At 39.4% G+C, this 25643-nt stretch overlaps 1 protein-coding gene across 1 annotated transcript in view; it reads right to left on the bottom strand.

Annotated features, from left to right (window-relative positions):
* LOC109923085 (disks large homolog 1) overlaps positions 1-25643 on the bottom strand; it is a 167978-nt gene that overhangs the window by 102151 nt on the left and 40184 nt on the right. The window contains exons 6-8 of the mRNA XM_048604550.1: positions 18989-19158; positions 12233-12369; positions 9984-10128 (exon numbers count right to left, since the gene is read on the bottom strand). Of these exons, the coding sequence (XP_048460507.1) occupies positions 9984-10128; positions 12233-12369; positions 18989-19158 (452 nt within the window). The remainder of the gene's footprint in view (positions 1-9983; positions 10129-12232; positions 12370-18988; positions 19159-25643) is intronic.

Below are 25643 nucleotides of genomic sequence, written 5' to 3'. Positions count from 1 at the left end.
AATAAATTGTCCTGATGCCACAGCATCAAGTATTTCCTTGTCTGGATTATGTTGTCTGGTCTCAAACTCTTACATAAGTGTTAACAAGACAAACATCTGTCGCTGGGAGGACAATTAACATAGGTATTTTAAGGGATTAAAAAAAATTAACGTGAATAAAGGCAAATTGACCTTACAAATATTTTTTGACTAGATCTTAGAGATGTAAATGGTCTAAACTCAAGCTACAAATCAGGGAAACCTAAAACTTGTTCTTTGCTATTTCATTGGGAATGCAGAAGGATTTATTTACATTGCATTTTGTTTATTTCATGTTTATATTATGCATTGGAGCCAAAGAACTTGGGTTGGGAATGCACCTCCAATATTACATATATCAGAGCATGTTTCCCATTGAAATGCAAGTAGTTATGGTTTTAATTTAAAAAGTGGCTTCCAGGAACACATTTATGAGACATGGAGCATTCCTCTATAACCTCAAGAAATAACTTCATTACAAACCGTAGGTGAATAATTCATTTGAAGTTAACTAATACTTCTTTTTGAATTTACGGCACCACCAACTCAAAATCCTGGTATTCTTAGGTTAGATACAGTAGCTAATTTTTTATTTTCTTGTCAACCTCTGTTCATTTTGAATTTGGTTAAAATGCTATGACAATGGATCAAGTGTACCAACTAAGCTTTCTAATATTCAAAAATTATAAAAGGTTCCATGTTGAGTGAATTTCCAGATCAAGTTGTATATTATTTTAAATGATAATAAAGAAATTATGGACAAAGATAGCAGAAAAAGTGAATTAAGTATTCATTTCAACAAATATCTATATACTAAAACTAAAAAACACAAAATTTAACAAACTCTGTCTTAAAGACAAAATACATTGATCACAGCACTAAATTTATTGAACTGAGATTTGCAAATTTGTCTACATATGAAGATTACTGGAGATTTATTGCAACGGCTGTTAGATCTCACTAGATTATCAAGAAAGGTTGTTGATCAAGAACATAAAATTTTGTGCCATGGTATCTGAGTACACATTTAAATACATTTAAAAGAAGGCCTTGCACAAAATGATTGTAATTATTGACAAAAATGGTACTTATGGACTCCTATAATCTGCTGATAATTTTTAATGAAGGCAAAATATGGAGCTGGCATTTTACAGCCCAAAACCATTTCAAAAGCTTGGAGTGCTACTGGTCAACTGTCAGTCTGATTGAACTGAAAGGCCCTATTCAACACGTAGATTTAAAATTACACAAAAGGATGGGGACACCTAATATAGTGTTTGAAATATAATTATTTACAGTAAAAAAAAAAGTGGAAAATTCATTCTGTGGAATAATCTTTTAAGTTTTCAGACATTGAAATTTGGCAGTATGTCAATCTGAAATAATAACTTTCAATAAATTGGAGACAATTATAATTCAAGATGCAGAAATCTTCCAGCTCACCTTGAAAAGAAAAATCAGCCTTTTGTTTCCCATCAAGAATTACTTGGCCTGATTTTAATAAGTGTATTTTCTGTACTTAATATACAATACTAATTCATAATATATTGCATCCTCATTAGACTCATTTTATTTACTGCTAAATCTAAAAAAAGCTTCTACTCATCAGCTGATGAATTCATAAGTTCTTGCAGCAAAAAAGAAAAATCAGGTATTTGCAAAGTTATCTCAAAGCATTCTTTTTATTTTGAATTAATTTTAAATTTATTACCTCTCATTGAATAAAACAAATACAATTTAAATATCAAATGTGTCTCTAACCCCTAAATTGGAGGAGTGGCACATTTGCGCAAACTTAGAATATCCTTTTTAAAGGCATATTAAGGCCTATGTTTTGAAAAGGAACAAAGTAACTTAATATCATTAAGACTTAAATCCTCTTACAACAAGCCTACTTGTTTCACATTATTCAGTAAAGGAAACATTTAGCACCATCTTGAATTACTCTCTATACCTCAAGTATTCATTCACATTACTGCTGTCTAGGGGTAAGGAAGTGGAAAAGAGAAACATTTTTGTTTTTAGGAATTAATGTATGAAGTTATATTTTAAATATTATCATGATAATTTTTGTTTTTAAAAAAGGCTTGCTATTGGGTTGACAAACTTGATGCTTTCATAGATTGAAGGTTACCTATTTCAGCATAGCACTCAATTATTTATTATAATTATCAGTAAATTGAAAGGTTACTCAACTGTACACTCATTCTTCATATTGAAACCATATTATGCTTTTATTGTGCATAAAAGTTCTCCTACACCAAAGTAGCAGAATTCAGTAATTGCACCCAGTGAATTGGTTGTTGGCCATCAAAGCCCTTCAAGATTCAGTTGATTAGATATAATACCACTGGTATTTAAATATTGATATAAATGTCAGTGCTGACATGTAGCATTCTGCATTGGTAACAGGGCACCCATCATGCTTCAATACATTATCGAATTGCTCCTTTCAAAATACATTTATAATTATGTCAAGAATTATATATTCATTTATACCCAATTATTGAAATGCATTATTTTTGATTGAGGTAATTAATGTCATAATAGCCTGGACAACGAATAATACATGATTTAATTTCAAATCCATGTGTTTGTTATTATTCCTCACAATCACATGCAAAGTCACGACTGGGTTGTAAATTATCCCATATTACATGATATGCTTGGAATCACTGATTTGAGACAGTCAGAGAACCCCTCAAGAATTATTAAATATTGCATCAAATTCTTGTTAAACACAAGATTCAACAGTGAATTACAGAGGGTACTTCAACTTTCAATTTCATTCTACCATTTCACATTTACTATTCATTATGGTTTACAGAATCACAGAGACCCCACAGTTTGCAAGCAGGCCATTCAGCCACACCAACCCTCTGAAGAGCATCCCAACCAGACCAACCCCCTATCCCTGTAACCATGCATTTCCCATAACTAATGGGACCATAACCACAACCATAGCTAATCCACCAGCCAGCACATCCCTGGACACTATGGGCAATTTAGCATGGCCAATCTCCCTAACTTGTATATCTCCAGACTGTGGGAGGAAACCAGAGCAGCCAGAGGAAACCCATGCAGACACTGGGAGAACCTGCAAATTCCACAGTCACCCAAGGGTGGAACCGAACCTGGGTCCCTGGCACTGTGAGGCAGCAGTGTTACCCACTGAGCCACCATGCTGCCCTGATTAGTTGGATTACAACCGTATAGCTTGTTGCCCACTTCAGAAAGTAGCTCAGAGCTAACTACATTTTGGGGGGATTGGAAACACAAAGGCTAGATTGACCGACAGTAACTGGATTTTCTTCCCTAAAAAAGGCTTGAGTCAATTAATTGCATTTTTGACAAAGGCAGTTCAAAAGCTTTCTGATTACTTTTACAGCATTTGATTTAACTCACTACTTTTAAAAATCGAAACAGAATCCAAATTCTCTAACTGCTTTGGGAAGATTTCAACCATCTTTCTTTAGATTGTCAGATTAGCCTGAGAATGACTAACAAAGTTACAGAGCTCAGCTACTGCCACAAATGCTCCATCTGGATCATGGAAGATCCTAGACAGTGAGTGCAACAAGCCCTTTAATGTGGGAGGAAGGGACAGTGCACCATAACCTGCCCTCACAATACAAACTCATATTTAGGCGTGAATAGGGTAGTCACTGGATCACAGTCTGGAATGGAACCCTCATCAAACCTTGCCCTACCAAGCGCAGGGACATATGTGCTAATGGCAGGATGCAACAGTGGCCTGCTGAACTTAGTATATACACAGGGATGAAAGCTAAGAACTCAGCAGCATATCACTACTTCTCTTGTGCCTGTATATCTAAAAATATGTTGTATGGGTAGCATTATGGCTTTCACACAATTTTTTACTGCTGGAAGAGAAGAGTGGAGGCTGACAAAAAAATTATTTTAAAAAACCTACTTGATCTCATGACCAATTCATTTTACTCTCAATGTTGAATCATAGCTAATGACTCACTGCCTGCTTGACAGTTGGGAAGGCTAATCAATGTTTTGTTCATTAAATTGATCCCTGGCTCAGCACTTTAGCACAGCTAATGGCTTTGGTGTTCACTTCCTACTGTGCTAGAATGACTGCTGACAAATGCTCATATCCATTGGGTACATGTGACATTTATCACTAATCACATCACAGAATACAAACACAGCTAACCCAGCTTTTCTGAAACAGTCTCTGTCCATTAGCTCTTCCTCTAAACTGTTTAAAGATTGGGGATGATATAATAAAGACCAAAAAAGTCATTAGAATGGTTAAGACAGTAAGAAATAGTAAGATCAACTGAACAAGCCAAGACCATTATTTAAGACCGGCAAAACAACCCTTCTTTTCCTGTCTCCTACTTTAAAGGCTTGTTGAAATAGGTATTCAACGAAATAGCATTCACTGCAGTATTCGATGTTGACATAGTGCAGAATGTATCTTTTTTAAACCAACTACATGTATAAAAGCACTTCAGAATGTTTCAGATTCCGGTCAATGATCGTCAATGCAGTGCAACAATATGAACTGCAAGGATAGCTTGCCTACTGTAAACATAACACAGCAACTGGCAAATTTTGGCACAGAAAACCTGAGAAGGAAGCTATTTTGCAAAACTGTGCTCCCCACCTCCATGAATATCATAACCCTGGTTTAAAAGGTTAGGTGAATTGGCCATGTTAAATTGCCCAGTGTCACGGATGTGCAGGCTAGGTGGATTTGCTCTAGGAACAGCAGGATTACAGGGATAGGGTAGGGTTGGGGGGTCGGTAAGTCTGGGTGGGACATTCTTTGAAGGGTCAGTGCGATACAATGGGCCGAATGGTCTGCTTCCATGCTGTACGGAACAGTATAATTCTAAACCCTATGATTCTAATTCTTCTGTTTTCTCAAGGCTTTTAATCTTATTTGCTATAATTAAGGTTATTTAATGTGTTGTTTCCTCACAAATCTTAGCTGTCATTGTATTATGAATTTCTCATGCATAATCTTGAATTTCACTGCACATACAACATCACAAAAACAACATTCGAACTTTACACAGAAGTGCCAATTACCTCAACGTGCCCATGTCAGCTCACAGAAGGAACTGCTCAAGGTACCATCCCCAACCATCCACGTACCCTTTAACAATTTTCTTCTTGAAATATTAATCCACTTCCTTTTTTAAAATCTATTACACATTCTGCATCTGCCAATGTTTCTTCACAACCAATGCCTAAAAAAACTTGCAATGACTTCTATCGTTCCTTTACCTGACGACACAGAGCTTTATTGCTTCTTAACTTCTCTGCCATCCCTAAAATGATTGACTGCTTGTCTGACATCCAGTACTGGATGTGCAGAAATTTCCTCTGGTAACATATTAAGACATTATTTTCTGTCTCTATCATAAAGCTCACCACTGATCCCATTCCTTTTCCTAACAACTACTGGGAGAACCAGTGTGAAGTAGTGACTGCAATCTCAACGCCCTATCTGATCTCAAGATGAACTTTCAAATGCATTTTTGTGTCATACCAAGACTGCCTATTTTCCCCAGTTTCTCATGACCTCAGTTCATCTGAAGTTCTCATTCTCAATAGGTGTACAAAGTTAATTAGGGATACCATGCTGTGGAACTGGAGGAACACAGCAGGCCAGGCAGCATCAGAGGAGCAGGAAAGTTGACGTTTCAGGTTGGGACCCTTCTTTCACTGTGTTGTCTAAGTAACTAACTTTGTAGAAGTTTCTGAAGAAGGGTCCTGACCTGAAACGTCAACTTTCCTGCTCCTCTGATGCTGCCTGGCCTGCTGTTTTCTTCCAGCTCCGCATTGTGTTGTCTCTGACTCCAGCATTTGCAGTTCTTGCTATCTCCAAGTTAATTACTTAGTTCTGTTCACTATAAATTTTGATAATATCTTTTACATTCAAGTCCTATATATTTCATTATGTATAATGTTTTATTGAGAGAACATTTACATTTATGACAAGCACCATAATAGGATCCATAACTGAATATACATTGTATATAAATATAATTGTTAAGCTGAATTGACTTTTCTGATTCTACAGTTTGTACACAGAAGTCAGCATTCACAATTCAAAGCTATGTTATAGAAATAAATGGGAGAAGTGGTGTGTGCTGTTTGAAAACTGACATCACTAGTTACTGCCATTGAGGTTAAGTTAATCCTAGTTTCTATCCTCTTAGGTTTTACTAAAATCAGTTAATTCAACTGCACAAAGTAGAAGAATCAGGACATTCTGACTGATCTCTAGTTTGAAGATGTAAAACTTTATAGCTCTAAATGAGGTGACATTGTAGTGATTTGATTCTTCCCAAAGTTAGTGTGTTAAATAAATCTGTAATACGACATTCCCTAGTCTGTTGAAGTCTTTTTAACCATTTCCTCAACTGTTGAGAATAGTGGTTGGTAGGAGAATCCATACAAACACGATCAATAGAGCTCAAAATTCACTATTGTGCCCTCTCAATCGCTCTCTGTCTGACAAAAGCAGTAACAGATCAATAAAGTCCATTTGTGGTGAATAAAGATATGGAAGAACTTGCCCCAATTGTGAATTGGGATTTGATAGAGAAATGTTACCTTGTATTTTGAAAAAATGCCAGCCTATTTTAATGTTTTATTATAGTATACTCACACATTTTCTTTATTTTCCCTCATTGTAAGATGGGAAGTTCGTATTTTAGTAAGTATGGTCACTTAAATCAGTTTCACTGTCTGAAATTTCATCTACAGTCTCCTATAAATTGGAGCAAAATCCAAGATATGGAGTAGGTATGTTTAATTGTTTTCCTTGGCTTAAATGAACGTCTTGGGGTTGTCGTTAAAACGCTAAAAATAGCAACTTGTATGATTAACTCCATGTTTCCCCACATAGGTCACTCTCATTCCAAGCATGGCAATGGAAGACATCTTGGTTACTCCTTTTACTGAAAGGGTAGGATGTGATGATATTACGGCTGAAAGAGGTAGGTTTTGTCCTGGTTTCTTTTGGAGAGAGATGGTGGGACAGGTACTGAGCAAACTATGAGAAGATCAACAACTTGTGAGCCCTTGTTTTTTTTTTAAAATGTTGGAACAATAGAACCAGCCTGAGTGGGTGTGATCAAACTCTCTCAGATCCAGGTTTTTAAGTTAGCTTTTGGCAGTTGTAGCTGGGGTCTCAGCAGGGGTGGAAGGCAGTGAATTTCTCCTGGTTGTTTCTCTCTCTCTCAGTATTGTCTTTTGATGTTCTTTTCTCTTGCATTGTCTCACATGCAGTTCTCCAATCTGTTTTTTGAATTTGTCTTTTGCCAAGGGTGTGGTAAAGGGATGTTACTATATTGGAACAGTTACTGTTTAGTAGTAAACTATTCTATTATTCTGTTCAGTTTTCCAATAGTGTTAAGTTATTGCAAGTTCCTCTTTCCTTTGTTGTATTTTAACTATAGTGATTGAATAAATTGTGTTTTGCTTAACGTCAAGTAGTTTGACCAATCAAATTGCATCTGGAACACAACACCTCACAATTACCTTTAAAATAAGAAAAAGTTAGGGTCTAAGCTAGCTTAATATATTTTGAAGGAGTCTACTCTGGTCCACAACAAGGAGGAGGATCAAAAAGGAAAAGAAAAACAAGAGAAACTGGGAAATTATCAACTTTGTACATTGCACAAAATGGTATTTGGACAAATTTAGGGATCCAGCCCTCTATGCCAAAAATAAGATGCATGACAGCAGTGTAAAAATAACATAAAACAGTGACAGTAAGGTTGGTGATTGTAGCTTCTTAAATCAGTATTTGACATTTTTAGATCATGGTACATGTTATCAGCTAAACTCCAGTCCAAAAATAAATTTCACACTTTCAAAGCTGACCAGCTCTTTGGAAATTGTAAAATTTGTCAGGAAAAACATTCACCACCACAAAAGGCCATCATCAACGGAATGTCATGGACTTCAGGGTCATGCATAGTTTTATGTTTAGGATTATTTGAAATTGTCAACTTTGCCTGGCCTACGTCAACATTTCTGAATGATCAAGTTTGCTAATTGTTTCTTCAATAACGTTGATATATTATACTCTCATCTGGCAGATGCAATTAAGCAAGCAAGAATGATCCAAATTTTCTGAGGCTAGATAGCAGATAGATAAGCCTCTAAGACGTATGAGCAGTAGATCATTCAATGAAATCGCAGCTGATCTGATAACCCTCAACTCACTTCCTGCCTTGTCTTCATAACCCTCAATTTCATTACTGATTAAAAAATCAGTCCATGAACATATTAAATGAGCCAATCTCTACAATCCGCTGGTCAAGAATTCCACAGATTCACACCCTCAGATCTTCCTCATCTGTGTCTCAAATGGGGAACCCTTTATTCTGAGATTATACCCATTGAATCTAAATTCTCAAGAGGAAACAAGCTTCTAGAATATATTCTATCAAGTCCTCTAAGAATCTTATCTTACAATAAGGTCTTCTCTCATTCTACCAAACTCCAATGGTACAAACCCAACCTATTCAATTTTGCCTTATTAGACAATACCACCATAACCAGCATTAATTTGCTGAACCTTCGCTGGACTACAACCAGAGTCAACATATATATTTCTTTAGATAATGGGACCAAAGCTGTTCACAGAATTGTGGTCAGCAAACCTGCGCATTTTTTCTTCTAAACTATTACCCAAAATAGTGGCCCTCAAGGTGATTTGCTAGAACGAGGCAGGCTAGCTTCATACTTTGAAGATCTGCTTCAATGAAAGACAAAGACATTTTGGATAAGGCTGCATTTGCTGTCAAGGCCACCACTAAGTGGTGCAGCACATACAAAATATGCACAAACAGCTATGGTGTTACAGACTGGAACAGTAGCTGTCTGGAATAAACATGGCACAGCCCATCTAATCGCATTGCAAGGATGAGTTAAACAAGAGTATCAGTTCATTGAAAATTCAAGGAAAAAATTACCTCCTGCATTAGTAATTAAAAACATTTGAAAATGATAGTAGGGCTCAGATATTTAGCTGTTGCATTCTGGACAATGCCATAAACTTTTAGTAATATCTTCAGGCCACAAAGGCATTGGACATGGAGTTTCACAATTTCCACTTTGGCAGGAAGTAAAGTTTGTGGTTTGTAGGAAGTGTAGCTATAATCCACAGGAAGAATTGGTTGGGCCAAATCTGCTAAGGCCCCATTACTTCATACTGCTGCTATAGATGGCAATGTCAATTAAATGCTGTAAAGGAAACACAGACAGAGCTGCTACCCTCATAGATGTCAAAGCACTTCTTAAAGATATCATTTTTGCTGATGTTGTGGGCACCACCTACACTTATGTGGGGAGTAGCCATCTTTGCCAGCCATCTGACGTTCTGCTTTGAAAATCCATACTTGTCTCAAGGGAAAACTGATACACAGTACAGAATGTTTCTGAACCAAGATTCCAGAATAAAATTAAAATGCTCTGTGTTGGAAACTTTCAGTACCATAATTGAATAGCATTGCAGTCACGAGCCCAAAGCAAAATAACAGTCAAACTTCTTGAAATCTGATCTTCTTTGCAACTGTTGGAATAGCAATATTGTTTCCAATGGAACAAATACTATCTATTAGCCTGAAGCGACAGATTTAGTGCAGCATGGGACTAGGGAAGATCCCTTATTAATGCAGTCAGTGAAGATTTTAAAGGCGGCATCTCTTTGATATGCCCATTCAATTAGTGAGCACTCCCATCTCACAAGCAGGGAAAACCAAAGATTAAAAGTTCAAAGCCTCAGAAAATAACATTACCCAGGTCAAGACTGTAGTTCTGGACATTCTACTTTATAATCAACTGTTTATAAGGGATACTGACTAAGTAGCATCTGGTATATAAACACACAAAAAGACAAACTTCAAGGGTTAATTTGCAGTTTTGGGATCACTCCATACTCTGTGAGGCAGCTCAGGACTTACAGTTAGTGATGTCTGGAGGTGCATATCCATCATTCATGTACATGCTGGTAGGCTTTGCAACTTTCAAATATACTACTTCTGTTGTGTTTTTCAAAGCAGTAACAGCATCTTCATGTGTAACTTCATCGAGGCTGGTTGTATTAACCTGAAAAACACAAAAGCAAAACAAGTAATATTTATTATTATTGCACTGACGTGAAAGGCTGCATTTCTTGCCCATTCCTTAACATATACAACAGAATGAATTATGAAAATTGGGCTAGCCAAATCAAACAGCCTTTGCTGCAATTTAATAGAACTGTGGCTGATCAAATTTTTGTCTACTCGTATAACCTTTGGCGCCCTGTAAATCAATAATTTATCTAATTTAACCTTAAAAATAAAATAAAACTAAAAAACCTTAAATGAAAACCTTATAACTCTTTTAAAACATCTTAAAAATAAAACTAAAATGCTCCTTAAGGAAAAGAATTCCACAGGTTGTCCCTATTCCAAGTCTCTCCCATAGGGGGAAACATCCATTCTGCCAAGTACCTTTCAGGATATTAAATGTTTTAACTAGGTCACTTTTTATTCTTCTAAACACCTATGGATGCAGACCTAACTGGTCTAGCTTTTCCTCATAAGATAACCCTTTCATTCCAGGAATCAGTGAAATGAATCTTCTCTGAACTGTTTCTAATCCAATTGCATTCCTTCTAATTACTCTTTAGAAAATCACTAAATCCTTGCGGCATAGGTGCATCCACACAAACAACAAATATGTAATCTGGAGGTGGATAATTGATGTGACTCAGGAGATCAAAGTGATTATTGTTCAATGACATACGCCAATGAAATGAAAGCTAGCTAATGAGTAATTAATAGCATACTTGCTTTTAATGCAAAAGAAATCCTTGAAGAACGGAATTTGAAACATGTGAATACTCACCCACAAATAAAAAGAAAATGTGGAAAAAAAAGAGACCAGACCATTTACACTGCAACTTTTAGCCTTGCTTTGTCCTCTATCCCTTCAAAATTAATAGAAATTAATAACTACTCCTTTAGTACATGGCCAAGCAATCCACAACAACCACACACAAAAAAAAACTACCTTCCAAGTCACTCTTGACTAAATTATTTGGCTAAATTATTTGACTGGATTGATACATCAAATCCTCATTATTCACAAGGGATAGGATATTGACTTCCCATGGATCAAAGAAAACTTGAATACTGCTACCACGTAACTCTGTCCACTACAAAGGACCATGTGATCAGACCAGGCAAGTCTATGAGAGGAAAAAAAATGGAGCCTGGAGCTGACCTTGCAAGCACGTGGATTGCAAATCAGAGGATAAAATGGAGTGACAGTCTAGGTAATATTCAGCATTGAAGTCGCAAGCCAAGAAAGAAAAAAGGTTAAACAAAAGGTGAACAATCTATGGAAGTTCAGGTTTTGGAAAGATTCTGGCTGAGAAACAAAAATGTCACTACAATCATTCACTAGCAGCTTCACAAGTGCTTCCAATCACGCTGGCGAATTTTCAGAAATACAAAGAAAATTCTATTAGCAGAAGTAATTATGTCCTTGGAAAGGTCTGATACCAACATTTTGGAGATTAAAATTCTGCTGTTTCCAATAGGTAATTAATGATGACATTTTCCAAGTTGCAACCAAACAGAAAGTGGAGTATTAATACAATAGCAGAAATGATCAGAAGTACTAATGAATCCAATAAAAGTCCGTTATTTTATTGGTTCAGGTCTTAGCAAATTCTTAGCTGGAAGCATTAGATAAATGAGCTAGTTATACAATGAATATTTATTACAGGATTTTTCTGAAACATCACAGCACATGCATAACCTGAAGCAGTGAAATGAATGGTTGGAATCCTCGTCAATCAGATGTCTATACATCTCAAGTGAATAACTTGTTACCATGGTTTCCATCACTACATTGCAACAGAAAGGACTGCAATGTTATAAATCTCTAGGAAGCAATCACAAAATGAACCCTGCTCGATAAGTTGCTCAATAATGATACACTGATATCATGTCAGTTGCATTTTAATTGTTCAATTGAAAGTCCTCTTTAAAATAGTTGCAGCAATTCCCATCATAATTGTCTAGTTTTGTGGCTTACACAACACTGAAGTACAAGAGTATAATGCATAGACTATTTAAAATGAGACCCATTCCATCAGATTCTGCAACAAAGGTTTGTTAATGTATCAAAAAGAACACTAGAAATATTTGGAACTTACTGCCAGAATCTTGTCCCCTATCTGTAGCCGGCCATCTTTATGCGCTGCTCCTCCTTCAATAATTTTGGTTACGTAGATGCTGTTATCGCCTGGAATGTGCTGGTTTCCAACACCTCCAGCTATACTGAACCCAAGGCCTGTTTTTGGAGGATGATCGGAAAAATCACGTTTAGAAATACAGGGTACAATTCATATTCCAATTTATATAACATACTTGGGAGGAAATTTTTGGACGGGCAGGAATCTATTCCTCTTTCAGCCACAGGCACGCATCAATGCACCATAAAATGAAACACTGATTCCCAATGCAATCTTTATCCAGTGATGTATTCCATCACTTTGTATGCATCTTTTACTCCTCAGCTTCAAATCTACAATTATCAGCATTAATTTCGCATTCTGTGTTTCTGCTAAGAACAGAACGTCCTATAGCACATTCTCAGGGAGCCAAGTGTTGTTTGATGATGTAGGATGGTATTCTAATAAAGTACAATATAAAAACATCCGGAATTCCAGGTACAGAAATCTGTAAGGTAGAAATAAAGCGGATGCGTAATTATAATAAAGTATAACAATGATGTGGTTTTAGAAATTAGAGAAGAGTGACTGTGATGAAATTAAACAAGTTAGCTTTGAAGGGGAAGAGGCAGAGGTACTAATGGGCTTAAAGTTGGATAAATCTCTAGACCCAGATGAGATGCATCCTAGGCTTGCTGTTGGAGGAATTAACATTTGGGGCCTTAACATTAATGTTTAATTTTCAATGGGCCAAACGCAGGCAACTGGTACTAGTTTTAGTTTTGGAAACTTGGCCAGCGTGGATGAGTTAAACCAAAGGGCCTGTATCTGTGCTGTATGACTCTATAAATCCTCTCTGGACACAGGAGAGTTGCCATAGGATTGGAAGACAGCTAATATGATGCCTTTATTCAAGAAGGGCGCTAGGGATAAACCAGGCTACCACAGCCAGTGAATTAAATATCAGTTAGGGAAGGCTTTGGAAACAATTCTGAGGGACAGAATTTATTCAACTTGGAGAGACAAGGATTAGTCAAGGTGCGTCAGCAAAACTTTGCCAAGGGGAGATCATGTCTAACAAATTCAGTGGAATTTTTTGAGATGACGACTAAGTATGTGGGTGAGGGTAGTGCAGTGGATGTAGTTTACAAGGGTTTCAGTAAGGCTTTTGAAAAATTGTCACATGGAAAACTGGTCAAGGAGGAAGCAGCCCTGGGGCAATTGGACCCAAAGCTGACTTAGTGGCAGGGGTCAGACAGTGCTGAATGAGTCAAAAAAATGTGGAGCTGGAAAAGCACAGCAGGTCAGACAGCATTCGAAGAGCAGGGAAGTCGACTTTTTGGGTCGGAACCCTTCAAGACTGGGGAGTTGAGGGGGAGCCCAGAAATAAAGGGGGGGGGGGGGGGGCTAGGGGGAGGGTAGTTGAGATGGAGATAGGTGGATGGCAGGTAGGGGGTTATTGTGGTTGGTCAGTGGGAAGGGTGGACTGGATAAGTGAGTGGAAAGATGGACAGGTAGTGGAGAGGAGAAGAAGAGAGATTTTAAAGCTGGTGAAGTCAATAGTCAGGCGATTGGGCTATAAGTTCCCAAGGCGAAACATGAGACGTTGTTTCTCCAATTTGCATTTGGCATGGAGGCCAAGGACGGACATGTCACCAGGGGAGTGGGAGGGGGAGTTAAAGTGGATGACGGCTGGTTGGTGCGTACAGAGCAAAGATGCTCTGCAAACCAGTCTTGGAGTCTGCTTTTGGTCTCCCCAATACAGAGGAGATCACATCAGAGGATGTACAGGTGAATCTCTGTTGGATCTAGAGGGATTGTTTGGGACCTTGTATGAAGGTGAGAAGGGAGGTGTAGGGACAGGTATTGCACCTCCTGTGGTTGCAGGGAAAGGAGCCGGGTGTGGAGGGTGGAGCTGATGAGGGAGACACAGACTGAATGTTGCCTGCGGAAAGTGGACAGAGGCGGTGAGGGAAACATCTTTTTGGTGGTGGCGTCCGATTGTGGGTGGCAGAAATGTTGGAGGATGAGGCATTGTATTTGGGAGGTTGGTGGGTGTTGAGTGAGGACTAAGGCAACTCTATCCTTATTGCTGTTGTGGGGAGAGAGTTTGAGGGCAGAAGTGCAGGAAATGAGGGAGATATGGTCAAGGGTATCCTTAATGAGAGAGGAGGCGCAACTAAGGTCCCTGAAGTAAAAGGATATCTGCAAAGTCCTAGAGTAGAACACCTCATCCTGGGAGCAGATGCGGTGGAGGCAGAGGAATTGGGAATATGGGATAGAATTTTTGCAGGAGGGTGGGTGAGAGGTGTAGTTGAGGTAATTGTGGGAGTCAGTAGGTTTGAAATGGCCATCAGTAGTGAGTCAGTTACCAGAGATGAAGACAGAGAGGTCCAGGAAGGAGAGGGAGGTGTCATAAATGGTCCAGGTGAATTTGAGGGCACCATGGAGAGCTGATGAACTGTTCAAGCTCCTCGTGGGAGCACAAGGCAGCAATGATACAATCATCAATATAGCAAAGAGGTGGGGGATGGTGCTGGTTTAGTTGTTGAAGAGGGACTGTTCCACGAATCCTACAGAGAGGCAGGCACAGCTCGGGTCCACGCGGGTGCTCATAGCCACCCCTTTGCTTTGTAGGAGGCGGGAGGAATCAAATGAAAAGCTGCGGAGTGTGAGGACCAGTTCTGCCAAGCGAATGAGTGCGTCGGTGGAGGGGAACTGGGTGGGCCTATGGGAGAGGAAGAAGTGGAGGGCTTTTCGGCCATCCTCGTGAGGGATGCAGGTGTATAGGGACTGAACGTCCGTGGTGAAGCAGCAGCATCGGGGGCCGGGGAATTTAAAATTTTTTAAAAGGTTCTGTCCCAAATGTAGCTGGGGAGTTCCTGAATCAAAGGGGAAAGAATGGAGTCCAGAGAAGAGGAGATGAGCTCAGTGGGACAGGCAGAAACAATGGAGTGACCGAGACAGCCGGGTTTATGGATCTTGGGTAGGAGATAGAAATGGGCGGTGTGTGGACGGGGAACTATCAGGGTGGAGGCTGTGTATGGAGATCCCCCGAGGTGATGAGGTTGTTGATGGTCTGAGGGATGATGACTTGGTGATCAGAGGTGGGGTTGTGATCGAGGTGACGTTAGGTGGTGGTGTCGGAGATTTGGCATCTGGTCTTAGCAATGTAGAGGTCATTTTGCCATACCATCACTGCGCACCCACCCCACCTTGTTGGCGGGTTTAATGGTGAGTTTGGGATTGAAGTGAAGGGAACAAAGGGCTGCACGTTACAATGGGGAGAAATTGGAGTAAGTGAGAGGGGTGGAGACATTCAGGGGATTGATGTTGCAGCGGTAGTCGGAGATGAAGAAGTCGAGGGAGGGTAGGAGGCCGGGAGGGAGTGTCCAGTAAGATGGAGTTTGCTGGAGGTGGGAGAAGGGGTTGTCAGGGGCGGCTTGGATTCTCTTTCAAAGAAATAGGCGTGGAGGTGGTAATGGTGGATAAAGAGCTCGACGTTGAGGCGTGTGCGGAATTTGTTCATGTGTGGGTTGCTTTGTAACTGCAAACCTGTGTGAGGTGGCAAGTCAGAGTTTGGTGCTGTGTCCTTCATTGTATCCAATTGACATTAATAAACGTGACACTGAAAACCTCATACATTTGCAGATAATACAAAAATTGGTAGTGTGGTAAATAGTGAGGTGGAAAACTTTAGACTTCAGCAAGATATAGACAGGCTGGTCAGATGGGTAGAACAGTGGGAGAAGGAGTTTAATCCTGAAAAGAGAGAGAGGCAATGTATTTTCAGAGGACTAACAAGGCAGCAGGCGATGAATGGTAGGATCCTGGGGAGTACAGAGGATCAGCAGGATGTGCGTGCCCATAGAGGTGGATAGGGTGGCATTTGGGCTACTTACCTTTACCAATCAAGGCACTGAATTCAAGTGTTGGGAAGTTATGATAAAGTTGTACAGGACATTGTTAAGTTTCTGGAACTCACTGCTGAAAGGGTTGTAGAGGCAGGAACCATTACAATATTTAAGTAGTGTTTAGATGAACACTTGAAGTGCCATAGCATATAAGGCTATTGGCAAAGCGCTGGAAAATGAAATTAGAATAGATAGACGCTTGTTGAGCAGCATGGGCATGATCAGCAAAAAGCCCCCTCTCCATGCTGTAAATGTCCATGACTCTCCATGTCCCACTGGGAAACAGTATAAAGAACTAAAAAGGGGAACATGGCGTATTTTCAGGAGTTTGGTGTTGCCAAACAAGAAAATCAGAGTCATAAATGAAATGTTATGACAATAAACAATTCAGCCAAAGTTACGCAGGGCAAAAATTCAGTATATCTGAAGTTAAAGGTCAGAGATAAAGAATTTAAATGCAAATATAAAGGCTATTCTTAGTTTCATTTAAATCGAGCAATTCTACATTACGCATTTCAGCTCAAACCTCTAAGACCTTTAGATACACCTTCAATGATTAAATGAAAATCACAAGTCATTGCTCAATGAACTTGCAACATCACAAGAAATCTGAAGCTATCTGATGCTAGTTATACATAAAACAGATGTGACCACAGCAAGGGCCTCTACAACTAATGCTAAGAATTTAACTGCTCACCAGGAACAAGTGTAACTGTCAGGGAATTATTCCATAATACGAGAATATAGAAAGCACTGATCTAGGGAAAAAAAAAACTTTAATCCAACTTGCCATCCTGAATCATAATTCACAGTCACTCTATTCCTCAAATTATCAAATTCTTCCTTAAATATCTGACACCATCTGCCTCCAATTGACAGTCAATTTCAAACATTTACTATGTTCAAATATTACTATTTTGTGCAAATTTACTTCAGTACACCATAACAGGTAAATACATATCCAAATTTACAGTGGCACACCAAGTTTTGTTGGGGGCTGGGGAGTTATAAGGATCAGACTACATTACAGCTCATGACATTCGATACAATTTAAGCGTGAAGCTGTCCACTTCTGATGGAAGAAAGAGAAATCAAAAAGCGTTCCAAATAGTGAAATAGTGATATGGGGTGCGTGCACGTGTACACAATTCACTAAAAGTTAGTGTACATATACAAAAACATAGAAACACAGAATACAAGAGCAGAAGTAGATCTACTAGCCTTGTGAACTTGCTCCATACATGGCTGACCATCCAACTCAGAACCCCGTTCCTGTTTTTTCCCCATACCCTTTGATTCCTTTAGTCCTAAGAACTATATCTACAACTTTCTTGAAAGTTTTCAATGTTTTGGTCTTAATCACAATCTGTGACCAAGAATTCTACAGATTCACTACTGTTTGAAGGAATTTTTTATTCATTCACAAGATGAGGGCATCGTTGGCTAGACCAGCACTTATTGCCCATCGGGCAGTAAAGAGTCAGCTATACTTCTATGAACCTGGAGTCACATAGGCCGGACCAGGTAAGGACGGCAGTTTCCCTCCTTAATGGACATTAGTGAGCCAGTTGTGTTTTCTGACAATCAACAGATTCACGGTCATCATTTGACTCAATTCCAGAGACTGGCACAGTGGCTCAGTGGTTAGCACTGCTGCCTCACAGTGCCAGGGACCCGGGTTCAATTCCATCCTCAGGTGACTGCCTGTGCAAACTCTGCATATTCTCCCCATGTCTGCGTGGGTTTCCCCTAGGTGCTCCGGTTTCCTCATACAGATGTATTAGCCATGGAAAATATTGGGTCTGAGTGGGATGCTCTTTGGTGGGTCAGTGTGGACTTGTTGGGCCGAATGGGCCTGTTTCCACACTGTCTGGATTCTATGGACTTTTATTGATTTGAAGTTGAACCATCTGCCGTGGTGGGATTCAAACCCAGGTCCCCACAACATTATCTGGGCCTCTGAAGTAGTTTTTGGTTTTGTCAGCGAATCTCAGGGAAGAGACAGCTTCAATGGAGACACAGCTGAATGATATCAGAGCTTAAATGGTACAAGTGTAGGGATAGGCTGCATGAACTGGGATTGCTTTTACTTGAGTTACGAAGGTTGAGTGATGATCTAATTGAATTGTTTAAAATAATAACTAGCTTGATAGGTGAGGCGAGGTAACCTATTCTCTGGTGGAAGCATCCAGAACAAAAGACTAGAGATGCTAGGACAATTGAAATTGATAATATTTAAATCTACAGATTTTTGTTGGGCAAGGGCATCAAGGGATTATGGAACAAGAATGTATAAAAAGTCTTCTGGTACCCACAAACATAACCAAATGGAACTGTTTACTCCTGTTCTTGTGTCTGCATTCTAAGCGAGGACATTACACAGATTGTGTTTACGCCACAATTTCAAAATTCAGCTGTCACATCACCTTGGACTTTAAGCATTTTAAATACCTGGTCAATATATTCCCTGAGCTTTTGTACCTCTAGACTCTTGGCATAACTCAAATTTTGAACAAAACATCAATTTGGATACTGATCCTCACGCCTCTAATACCTAGTTATGTAGTAATTAAACACAGCAATTCTTTACAGCCCAATGTCCTGCACTGACTCATCATCTTCTTCTAGGGTTTGTACTGCAACATTGTGGCTATGCGTCCTACAAATATGCAGGTGGCAGCTTTATGGCTGGGGGCAGGGGATTGCAGAGCAAAAACAGTATCATGTTTATCTAATTTGCAATCAGTAACAATTTGCCAAATTAACATATGCAACCTGTGAGATGTATGAGCACATCTTTTATTGCACTTGATATACAACTTACCTTTAGGCCCTTTAATAAGTTTTATTTCTAAAATCTTTTCGGTGACTGGCTTTCTTCTCCGCACATATAATCTCACAATTGATCCAGCCTCTTTTAAAGCTTCCACTGCTTTACTGTGAGTTACTTCCCTTACATCCACATCATTTACCCGAAGGATGCAGTCATTTACTCTAGAATAAAGAAGAGTTTACATTAAAATCATCTTCAGTCTGCACAGTGATACGGGTGCAATAAAAAGGAAGTGGTACAAAAATGTAACGAAAACTTTAATGAGGATTAGCTCCTCTGGGGGAGGAGAGAAAAATTGCATGTCTGATTCACATTTTGATTTGAAATCTGTACAAAATTTTAATTATTTCATTAACTCCTACCTCCTACATTTTCTTCACTATTTTATTCTTCCTTCTCCCATACATCAGTACTGGACATTTTTGTTTTAGAAATTGTGTATTTCAGTAGTTCCCAGCTTCTTTGGTTAAAAGGGCCCTTTGCAAATGGATTAATTACTATAAGCTCTCCATCTAAAATATGATACCCATTTGAAAGCACCACATGTAGTGAATTTAATGATGCTTTGAAGATGACAGATACTTGCTGGGATATTAGTGACACATCACGGCAGAGTTTGATTGTCCCTGGAGTGATATTTAACACTCACTCCTGAATTATTCTACTTAAAAGCCTATGGGCAGAATTGTTCCATTTTCAGTTCAAGTGTTTATCAAGTGAGATTCATGGCGCAAGGTCCAACATAGCTCACAGCAACTTTTCTCTCCCAATATTAGGCCCTTCAACTCATTAATTATGCAAGCAGGCTCTTTGGTACTTTTCTTGTTCAATAGTGCAACTGGAGAGGTGGATGCGCTCGCCACTGCCAGGATCTTCTAGTGTTCACATCACCAGTGCCATATTTAAAGCCCAGCCGTACACCACTTCAGATGCTGCAGATATCTGTTCCTCTCAATATACTGCTCAACCACTGTCACTGGGGACAAGGCCGAAAAACAAAGCTTGCTCTTTGCCTTGCAACCAGGGATTTGGAGCTCTTCTGGACAGGGTTGTGAAGTGAGCAATGGGCCTTTTTCCTGGTGGCCAAAGGGAGCCATGCTACCATGGACCCAGATAACAGCCAAGGTCAGTGCTTTGACCCAGGCCAAAAGCAACACCCAGCAGTAAAGGAAGGTGTCAACTGATCTTTGCTTTACAAGACTGTGTCACCATCTTTTCTCTGCTATCTCAAACTCAAAGGATCATCACTACTCACTCTAATTCTTCAACTGCACATGCCTCTCACCAAGGTTCACAGGCTACAACTCTCAAAAATTGCATGGAAGATTCCTACTCAATTGCTCTCACCCACCTCACTCTTCCTGCTCTCTGCACTTCCTACTCAGTCATTATAGACACCTCACTGCCTCAACATTAACAGCTCTTTAATCCATGTTTAACACACCTCAATACGTCTCTTTCTCATTATGAGAAAAAAATGGCTCACTCCCAGAATGGTATCTCCACAGTATCACAAATAAACCCAGTAAACCCAGGAGTGATTGCACTTGACCTATGGAACTGACTGTGGGCTATTCACAGATTACAAGGACAGAGGTCCCCATACTCTGGCATGACCTTGACTGACCACAGTCAACCTCACTGGAATCATTGAGCTGCTTTGCTAGCTGTGAGAGTACCCCAGACTTAATGTAGATCCTCTTGATCCTGGATTTTTTTTCAGTTTCATAGTAGTTTCTCCAACTTTCTCACTATTGTCCATGCCACAGCACAAACGGGAAAATTGTACACACTGCTCTGTACATTTCAAGGAAAAGTACAGAATATGGATCTCCTAGACACAAATTAGAAATAGAATTCAATTTACTTAGATCTGGTAAAGCAGTGGCTTTGCAGACCACTGGGAAATCAGGTGAATGATCGTTTGAGACTAGTTTGACAGCATTATGCATCTCTGAGTGACAATGCACCAATGCAAAATGCTGCAGATTCCTAATATTTGCTATGTTACAGCACATAGTCCCGAGTGGTTACACAGTGGCATTTGAAAGTACAGTTATCATGACCACGTCAACAGCGATCATCCACTTGTATGGATGACTTTTCTTGATAAGCATTTTCACATTTTACAGACCATCCTGGAAAGTGTCTACAGAATGCCAGTATTCTGTGAAATCCAGGTTGAAAACCTTTTGCTTCTTTTATTCGCAGCTGACCACAGTGCAGCTACAAGTTGCATGTTGACAATACTTATGAGGAAAAAAGGGAGAAGTGAGACAAAGAAAGGAACAACTCCATGAAGAACTAGGATAGTAACTGAATTTCATGTTCTGATGTGTCCAGCAATACTGGAACAACCGTTGACGTTTTGGAATAATTTACACAGTGTTGTCATCATTTTTCAGACAGATGTGTTTTTTTTTTATCCTGTTGACAATTTGTCACACAACTCTCACAACAGGAATTTTATGCCATTAACTATACCGGAAGCCTACAGCAGAAAATTCAAGAGATAAATAAAAATCAAGAAGAATACATTAATTTTATAAAATTGAAGTTTCATGGACCAAAAGTGGGCCAAGAGGAAAATTGAGGTAGTAAGAACTGCCGATGATGGTGTCAGAGACAACACCGTGTGGAGCTGAAGGATCACAGCAGGCCAGGCAGCAGCAGAGGAGCAGGAAAGTTGACAAGAAAATTTTCTGAAGAAGGGTCCCAGCCCGAAACGTCAACTTTCCTGCTCCTCTGATGCTGCCTGGCCCGCGGTGCTCCTCCAGCTCCACACTGTGCTATTAAGAGGAAAATTGAGCCAGGTTTACACCACACCTAATTTTCTGTCATTGAATAGCATACAAATTGGTAACTCAACTCAGAGTCCTGTGGATAAATGGTGGTTCCAACAACCTCAATTGCTCAAATTATGCACGAGTTTGTATTGAACTTCAAATGCTCAGATTGTTTGGGAATGCGTTCAGCTGTGTTACTGGCATCCTATTATACATCTTGATATATTTTCTTATAGTACTATTAAATTTAAAATTTGATGAGTATTAACACTGAACACAATTTTGTAGAGAACCTCTGGAAGTATGTAAAACTTAAGCAAATTGATGCTAATGTGTTTTCTCCTTGCTTATTATAAACTGACTCTTATCCACGGTCAGTACATGGCAGAATGATAGATACAATACTCTTAATGCTGGCATGTGTCATTTGAGTCAATTTAGAGTGGTGCTGAACTAACTGGGTTAAGATATGCCAGATATCATTCCAAGACACATTTTCTACAGATATGAGAAAACATTATGAACATTTTATGCAAAAATATACCAGCTTTAAGTAGAAAGCTTATAAATTTTATTAAGGTGATCACATATTACATCAACTGCAAATTTTCAAATGCTGAACTGTGAACCTAAGCCATAATTCAATGCTTTCTCAAGGTGAAAGAGAAAATGTTAGGAAATAAACGTGGCCCAACCTTGCATAAAATTCAGTCAGTCAGTCAGCTGCCTTAAGTTACCAAAGATCAAACATACTTAATCAAATCACTCCAGATTGTGTGACGGGCACATCAGTGCAATCTGTTCCAGACTTGATCAAAGATCCAATCAAATAAACAGTTCAGAGAGATAGAAGGTGTGGTCAAAGACCATATTGTCAAGACAAATAAAATATATTCACATCTTACAGTGAATTCCTAGAAGAGTATAAAGGCAGTAGGAGTACAGGCAGTTCTCCTATAACATGATAGTTGTGTTCTTGTGAGACCTTGCACTTTAGAAAATCACGCTATTGGGAAATAGCTATAGAAAAATCGCTATATCTATACAGGAGAAAGTTCGTGTTAGCCGAACAGTGTGCATTATTCATCAATCACGTTACAGCCAATTCACGTTAATGAAACACGTGTTATAGCAGAACTACCTGTATACTTAAGAGGGAAATCAGGAGGGCAAAAAGGGACATGAGATAGCTTTGGCAAATAGGGTTAAGAAGAATCCAAAGAGATTCAACAAATACAATAAGGACAAAAAAAGACAAGGGAGAGAATTGGGTCCCTTAAAGATTACCAAGGCTGCCTATGTGTGGAACCACAGGAGGTGGTGGAGACACTAACCAAGTACTTTGCATCAGTGTTTGCTGTGGAGGAGAATATGGAACACAGAAAACGTGGGAAATAAATAGTGACATCCTGAAAAATGTCCATATTACAGAGAGTGGTGGTGCTGGATGTCTTAAAATGCATAAAGGTGGATAAATCCCTAGGACCTGATCAGGTGCACCCTAGAACTCTGTCGGAAAGCTATGGAAGTGATTTCTGGGCCCCTTGCTGAGACATTTGTATAATTCAATTGCCACAGGTGAGGTACCGGAAAACTGGAAGCTGTCTAACGTGGTGACACTGTGTAAAAAAAGCTGGTAAGGAAAAGCCAGGGAACTATAGACCGGTGAGCAAGTTTTTGGAGGGGATCCTGAAGGACAGGATTTACATGCCTTTGGAAAGGTAAGGATTGATTAGGGATTGTCAACATTGCTTTGTGCATGGAAAATTGTGTCTCACTAACTTGATTGAGTTTTTTGAAGTAACAAAGAGGATTGACGAGGGCAGAGTGGTGGACGTGATGTATATTGACTTCAGTAAGGTGTTCGGTAAGGTTCCTCATTGTAAACTGGTTAACAAGGTTAGATCACATGAAATAAAGGGAGAACCAGCCATCTGGGTGCAGAACTGACTTCAAGGTAGAAGTCAGAGGATGTTGGTGGAGGGTTGCTTTTCAGACTGGAGGCCTGTGAACAGTGGTGCGCCACAAGGATTAGTGCTGGGTCCAAAGTTGGACTGAAGGATCTATTTCCATGCTTTACAGCTCTATGGCTCTGAATATTATTTTATATCCTCTGAATTTTAATCAAATTTTCAATTAGAACACTCCTCAATCCTGTGCAAGATGAATATAACCTGCTTTCAAAATTTAACCCACTAAGCTGTAATACGATTCTGATAAATTCATGGTGCACCCTCTCCAAGGCTAAGGAACCATTTCTTCAGTGTTATTGTTAGATAAATAAATTGTTACTTGTTGATTTTTGAATGAGTATCATGGATTTTATTTTAGTTAACCACTAGAAGAGCTGAAAGGCAGGTTACACCATTTTCACACTCTTTTTACAGATTATAGGGCAAGGTGCTCCTCTTTGGGTGTTTCAGTTTTAGTTCTTGGTGCAGGGAGTGGGGGGAGAAATCAAACTCCACATTATAACAGTGTCGTAAAGATTGAAAGAAGCTCCAGATGCAAGCTGAGCAAATGTTCATGCGATGCCTGTGTAACACTGCCACTCCTTCCCTCATACACAAACCACCTTTGCCTTTCGGGCACTTTGAGTCAAAGGTCAACATTCCCATTAAACTTTTGGATTGCTTATTGTATCCATTCATTAGGTTTTAATCATTTACATAGATGGACAATCAAATCTGTTTGCTCCTACATAGTTCTTTGTTTCTCATCATTATGGAATAGTGCTATTTCCAGTAATCTTTCACATAGATGTAAATCAATCTAAAAAAGCTCTGTCTTAGTGCCCACTGGGTTCACAATATTTCCAAACATAACTGACCTGTCAAATAGGAAAAGCTGGGTTCTGATACTCAGAGATAGTAGGAACTGCAGATGCTGGACAACCTGAGATAACAAGGTATAGAGCTGGATGAACACAGCAGGCCAAGCAGTATCCATAGGAGCAGGAAGGCAGACGTTTCGGGCCTAGATCCAAAGGGTCTAGGCCTGAAACGTCAGCCTTCCTGCTCCTATGATTCTGATACTCAGCTCCACTTCACATTTACTTCAAGAATGCACAGTATTTCCTTATGCCAATTTCAAGGGGGAAAGCTGCATACTATTTTACAATGCCTCTAACCTTTTCCCAACAGGAAACACACGTCAACAGAGCTGCAAATGATGAGCTCATTAAGTGTTGATAAGGCATGTTCCAGATTATGATTAGGAACAGATTATGTCAATTACAGCATATTTAAGAACAACTGTTTTTTGTTGATTGTGTGCTTGTTTTAATGGGGTGATTTGATAGTGGCTTATTTACCTCTTCCGCCAGCCAATTTAGGTGCCCTGTGGAAGAGTGGTAGTGTGCCTACCTCTGAGTCAGGAGGCCTATGTTCCAGTTCCACCTGCTCCAGAAGTGTGTACTACAGGTTGATTATAAAATATCAAATATTAAGTACAAAAGTTTGATCATTGTTAAATGTGCAGTTGTTTAAATTGGTTTAGCATTGGTTTACTAATAAGAAGACATCCAGTTAAGAATCTTGTGGAATTGTGGTAGAGTCCTTGACTCTGCACTAGTGGACTCAGGTCCAAATCCCACCTGCTCCAGAGGTGTGTCACAATATATTTTCAGAGAAGAACTAGTGGGCTGGGGTGCATTATTTCTCCCACCAACTCCACTTTGATTTAATTCCATCCCTTGCTCTCCCCATCCCCCCATATGAAGACAGACCTACTTGCTATCTCTGAAGAAGCAGAAGAACTGCAGATGCTGGAGTCAGAGACAACACAGTGTGGAGCAGGAGGAACACAGCAGACCAGGCAGCATCAGAGGAGCAGGAAAGTTGATGTTTCAGGAAGGGTCC

Source organism: Rhincodon typus, chromosome 13 (genome assembly GCF_021869965.1).
Source record: "Rhincodon typus isolate 14 chromosome 13, sRhiTyp1.1, whole genome shotgun sequence".
NCBI classification, from domain to species: Eukaryota; Metazoa; Chordata; class Chondrichthyes; order Orectolobiformes; family Rhincodontidae; genus Rhincodon; species Rhincodon typus.
The sequence above is the reverse complement of the archived record's forward strand: the minus strand, read 5'-3'. Positions and strand labels throughout refer to the sequence as shown.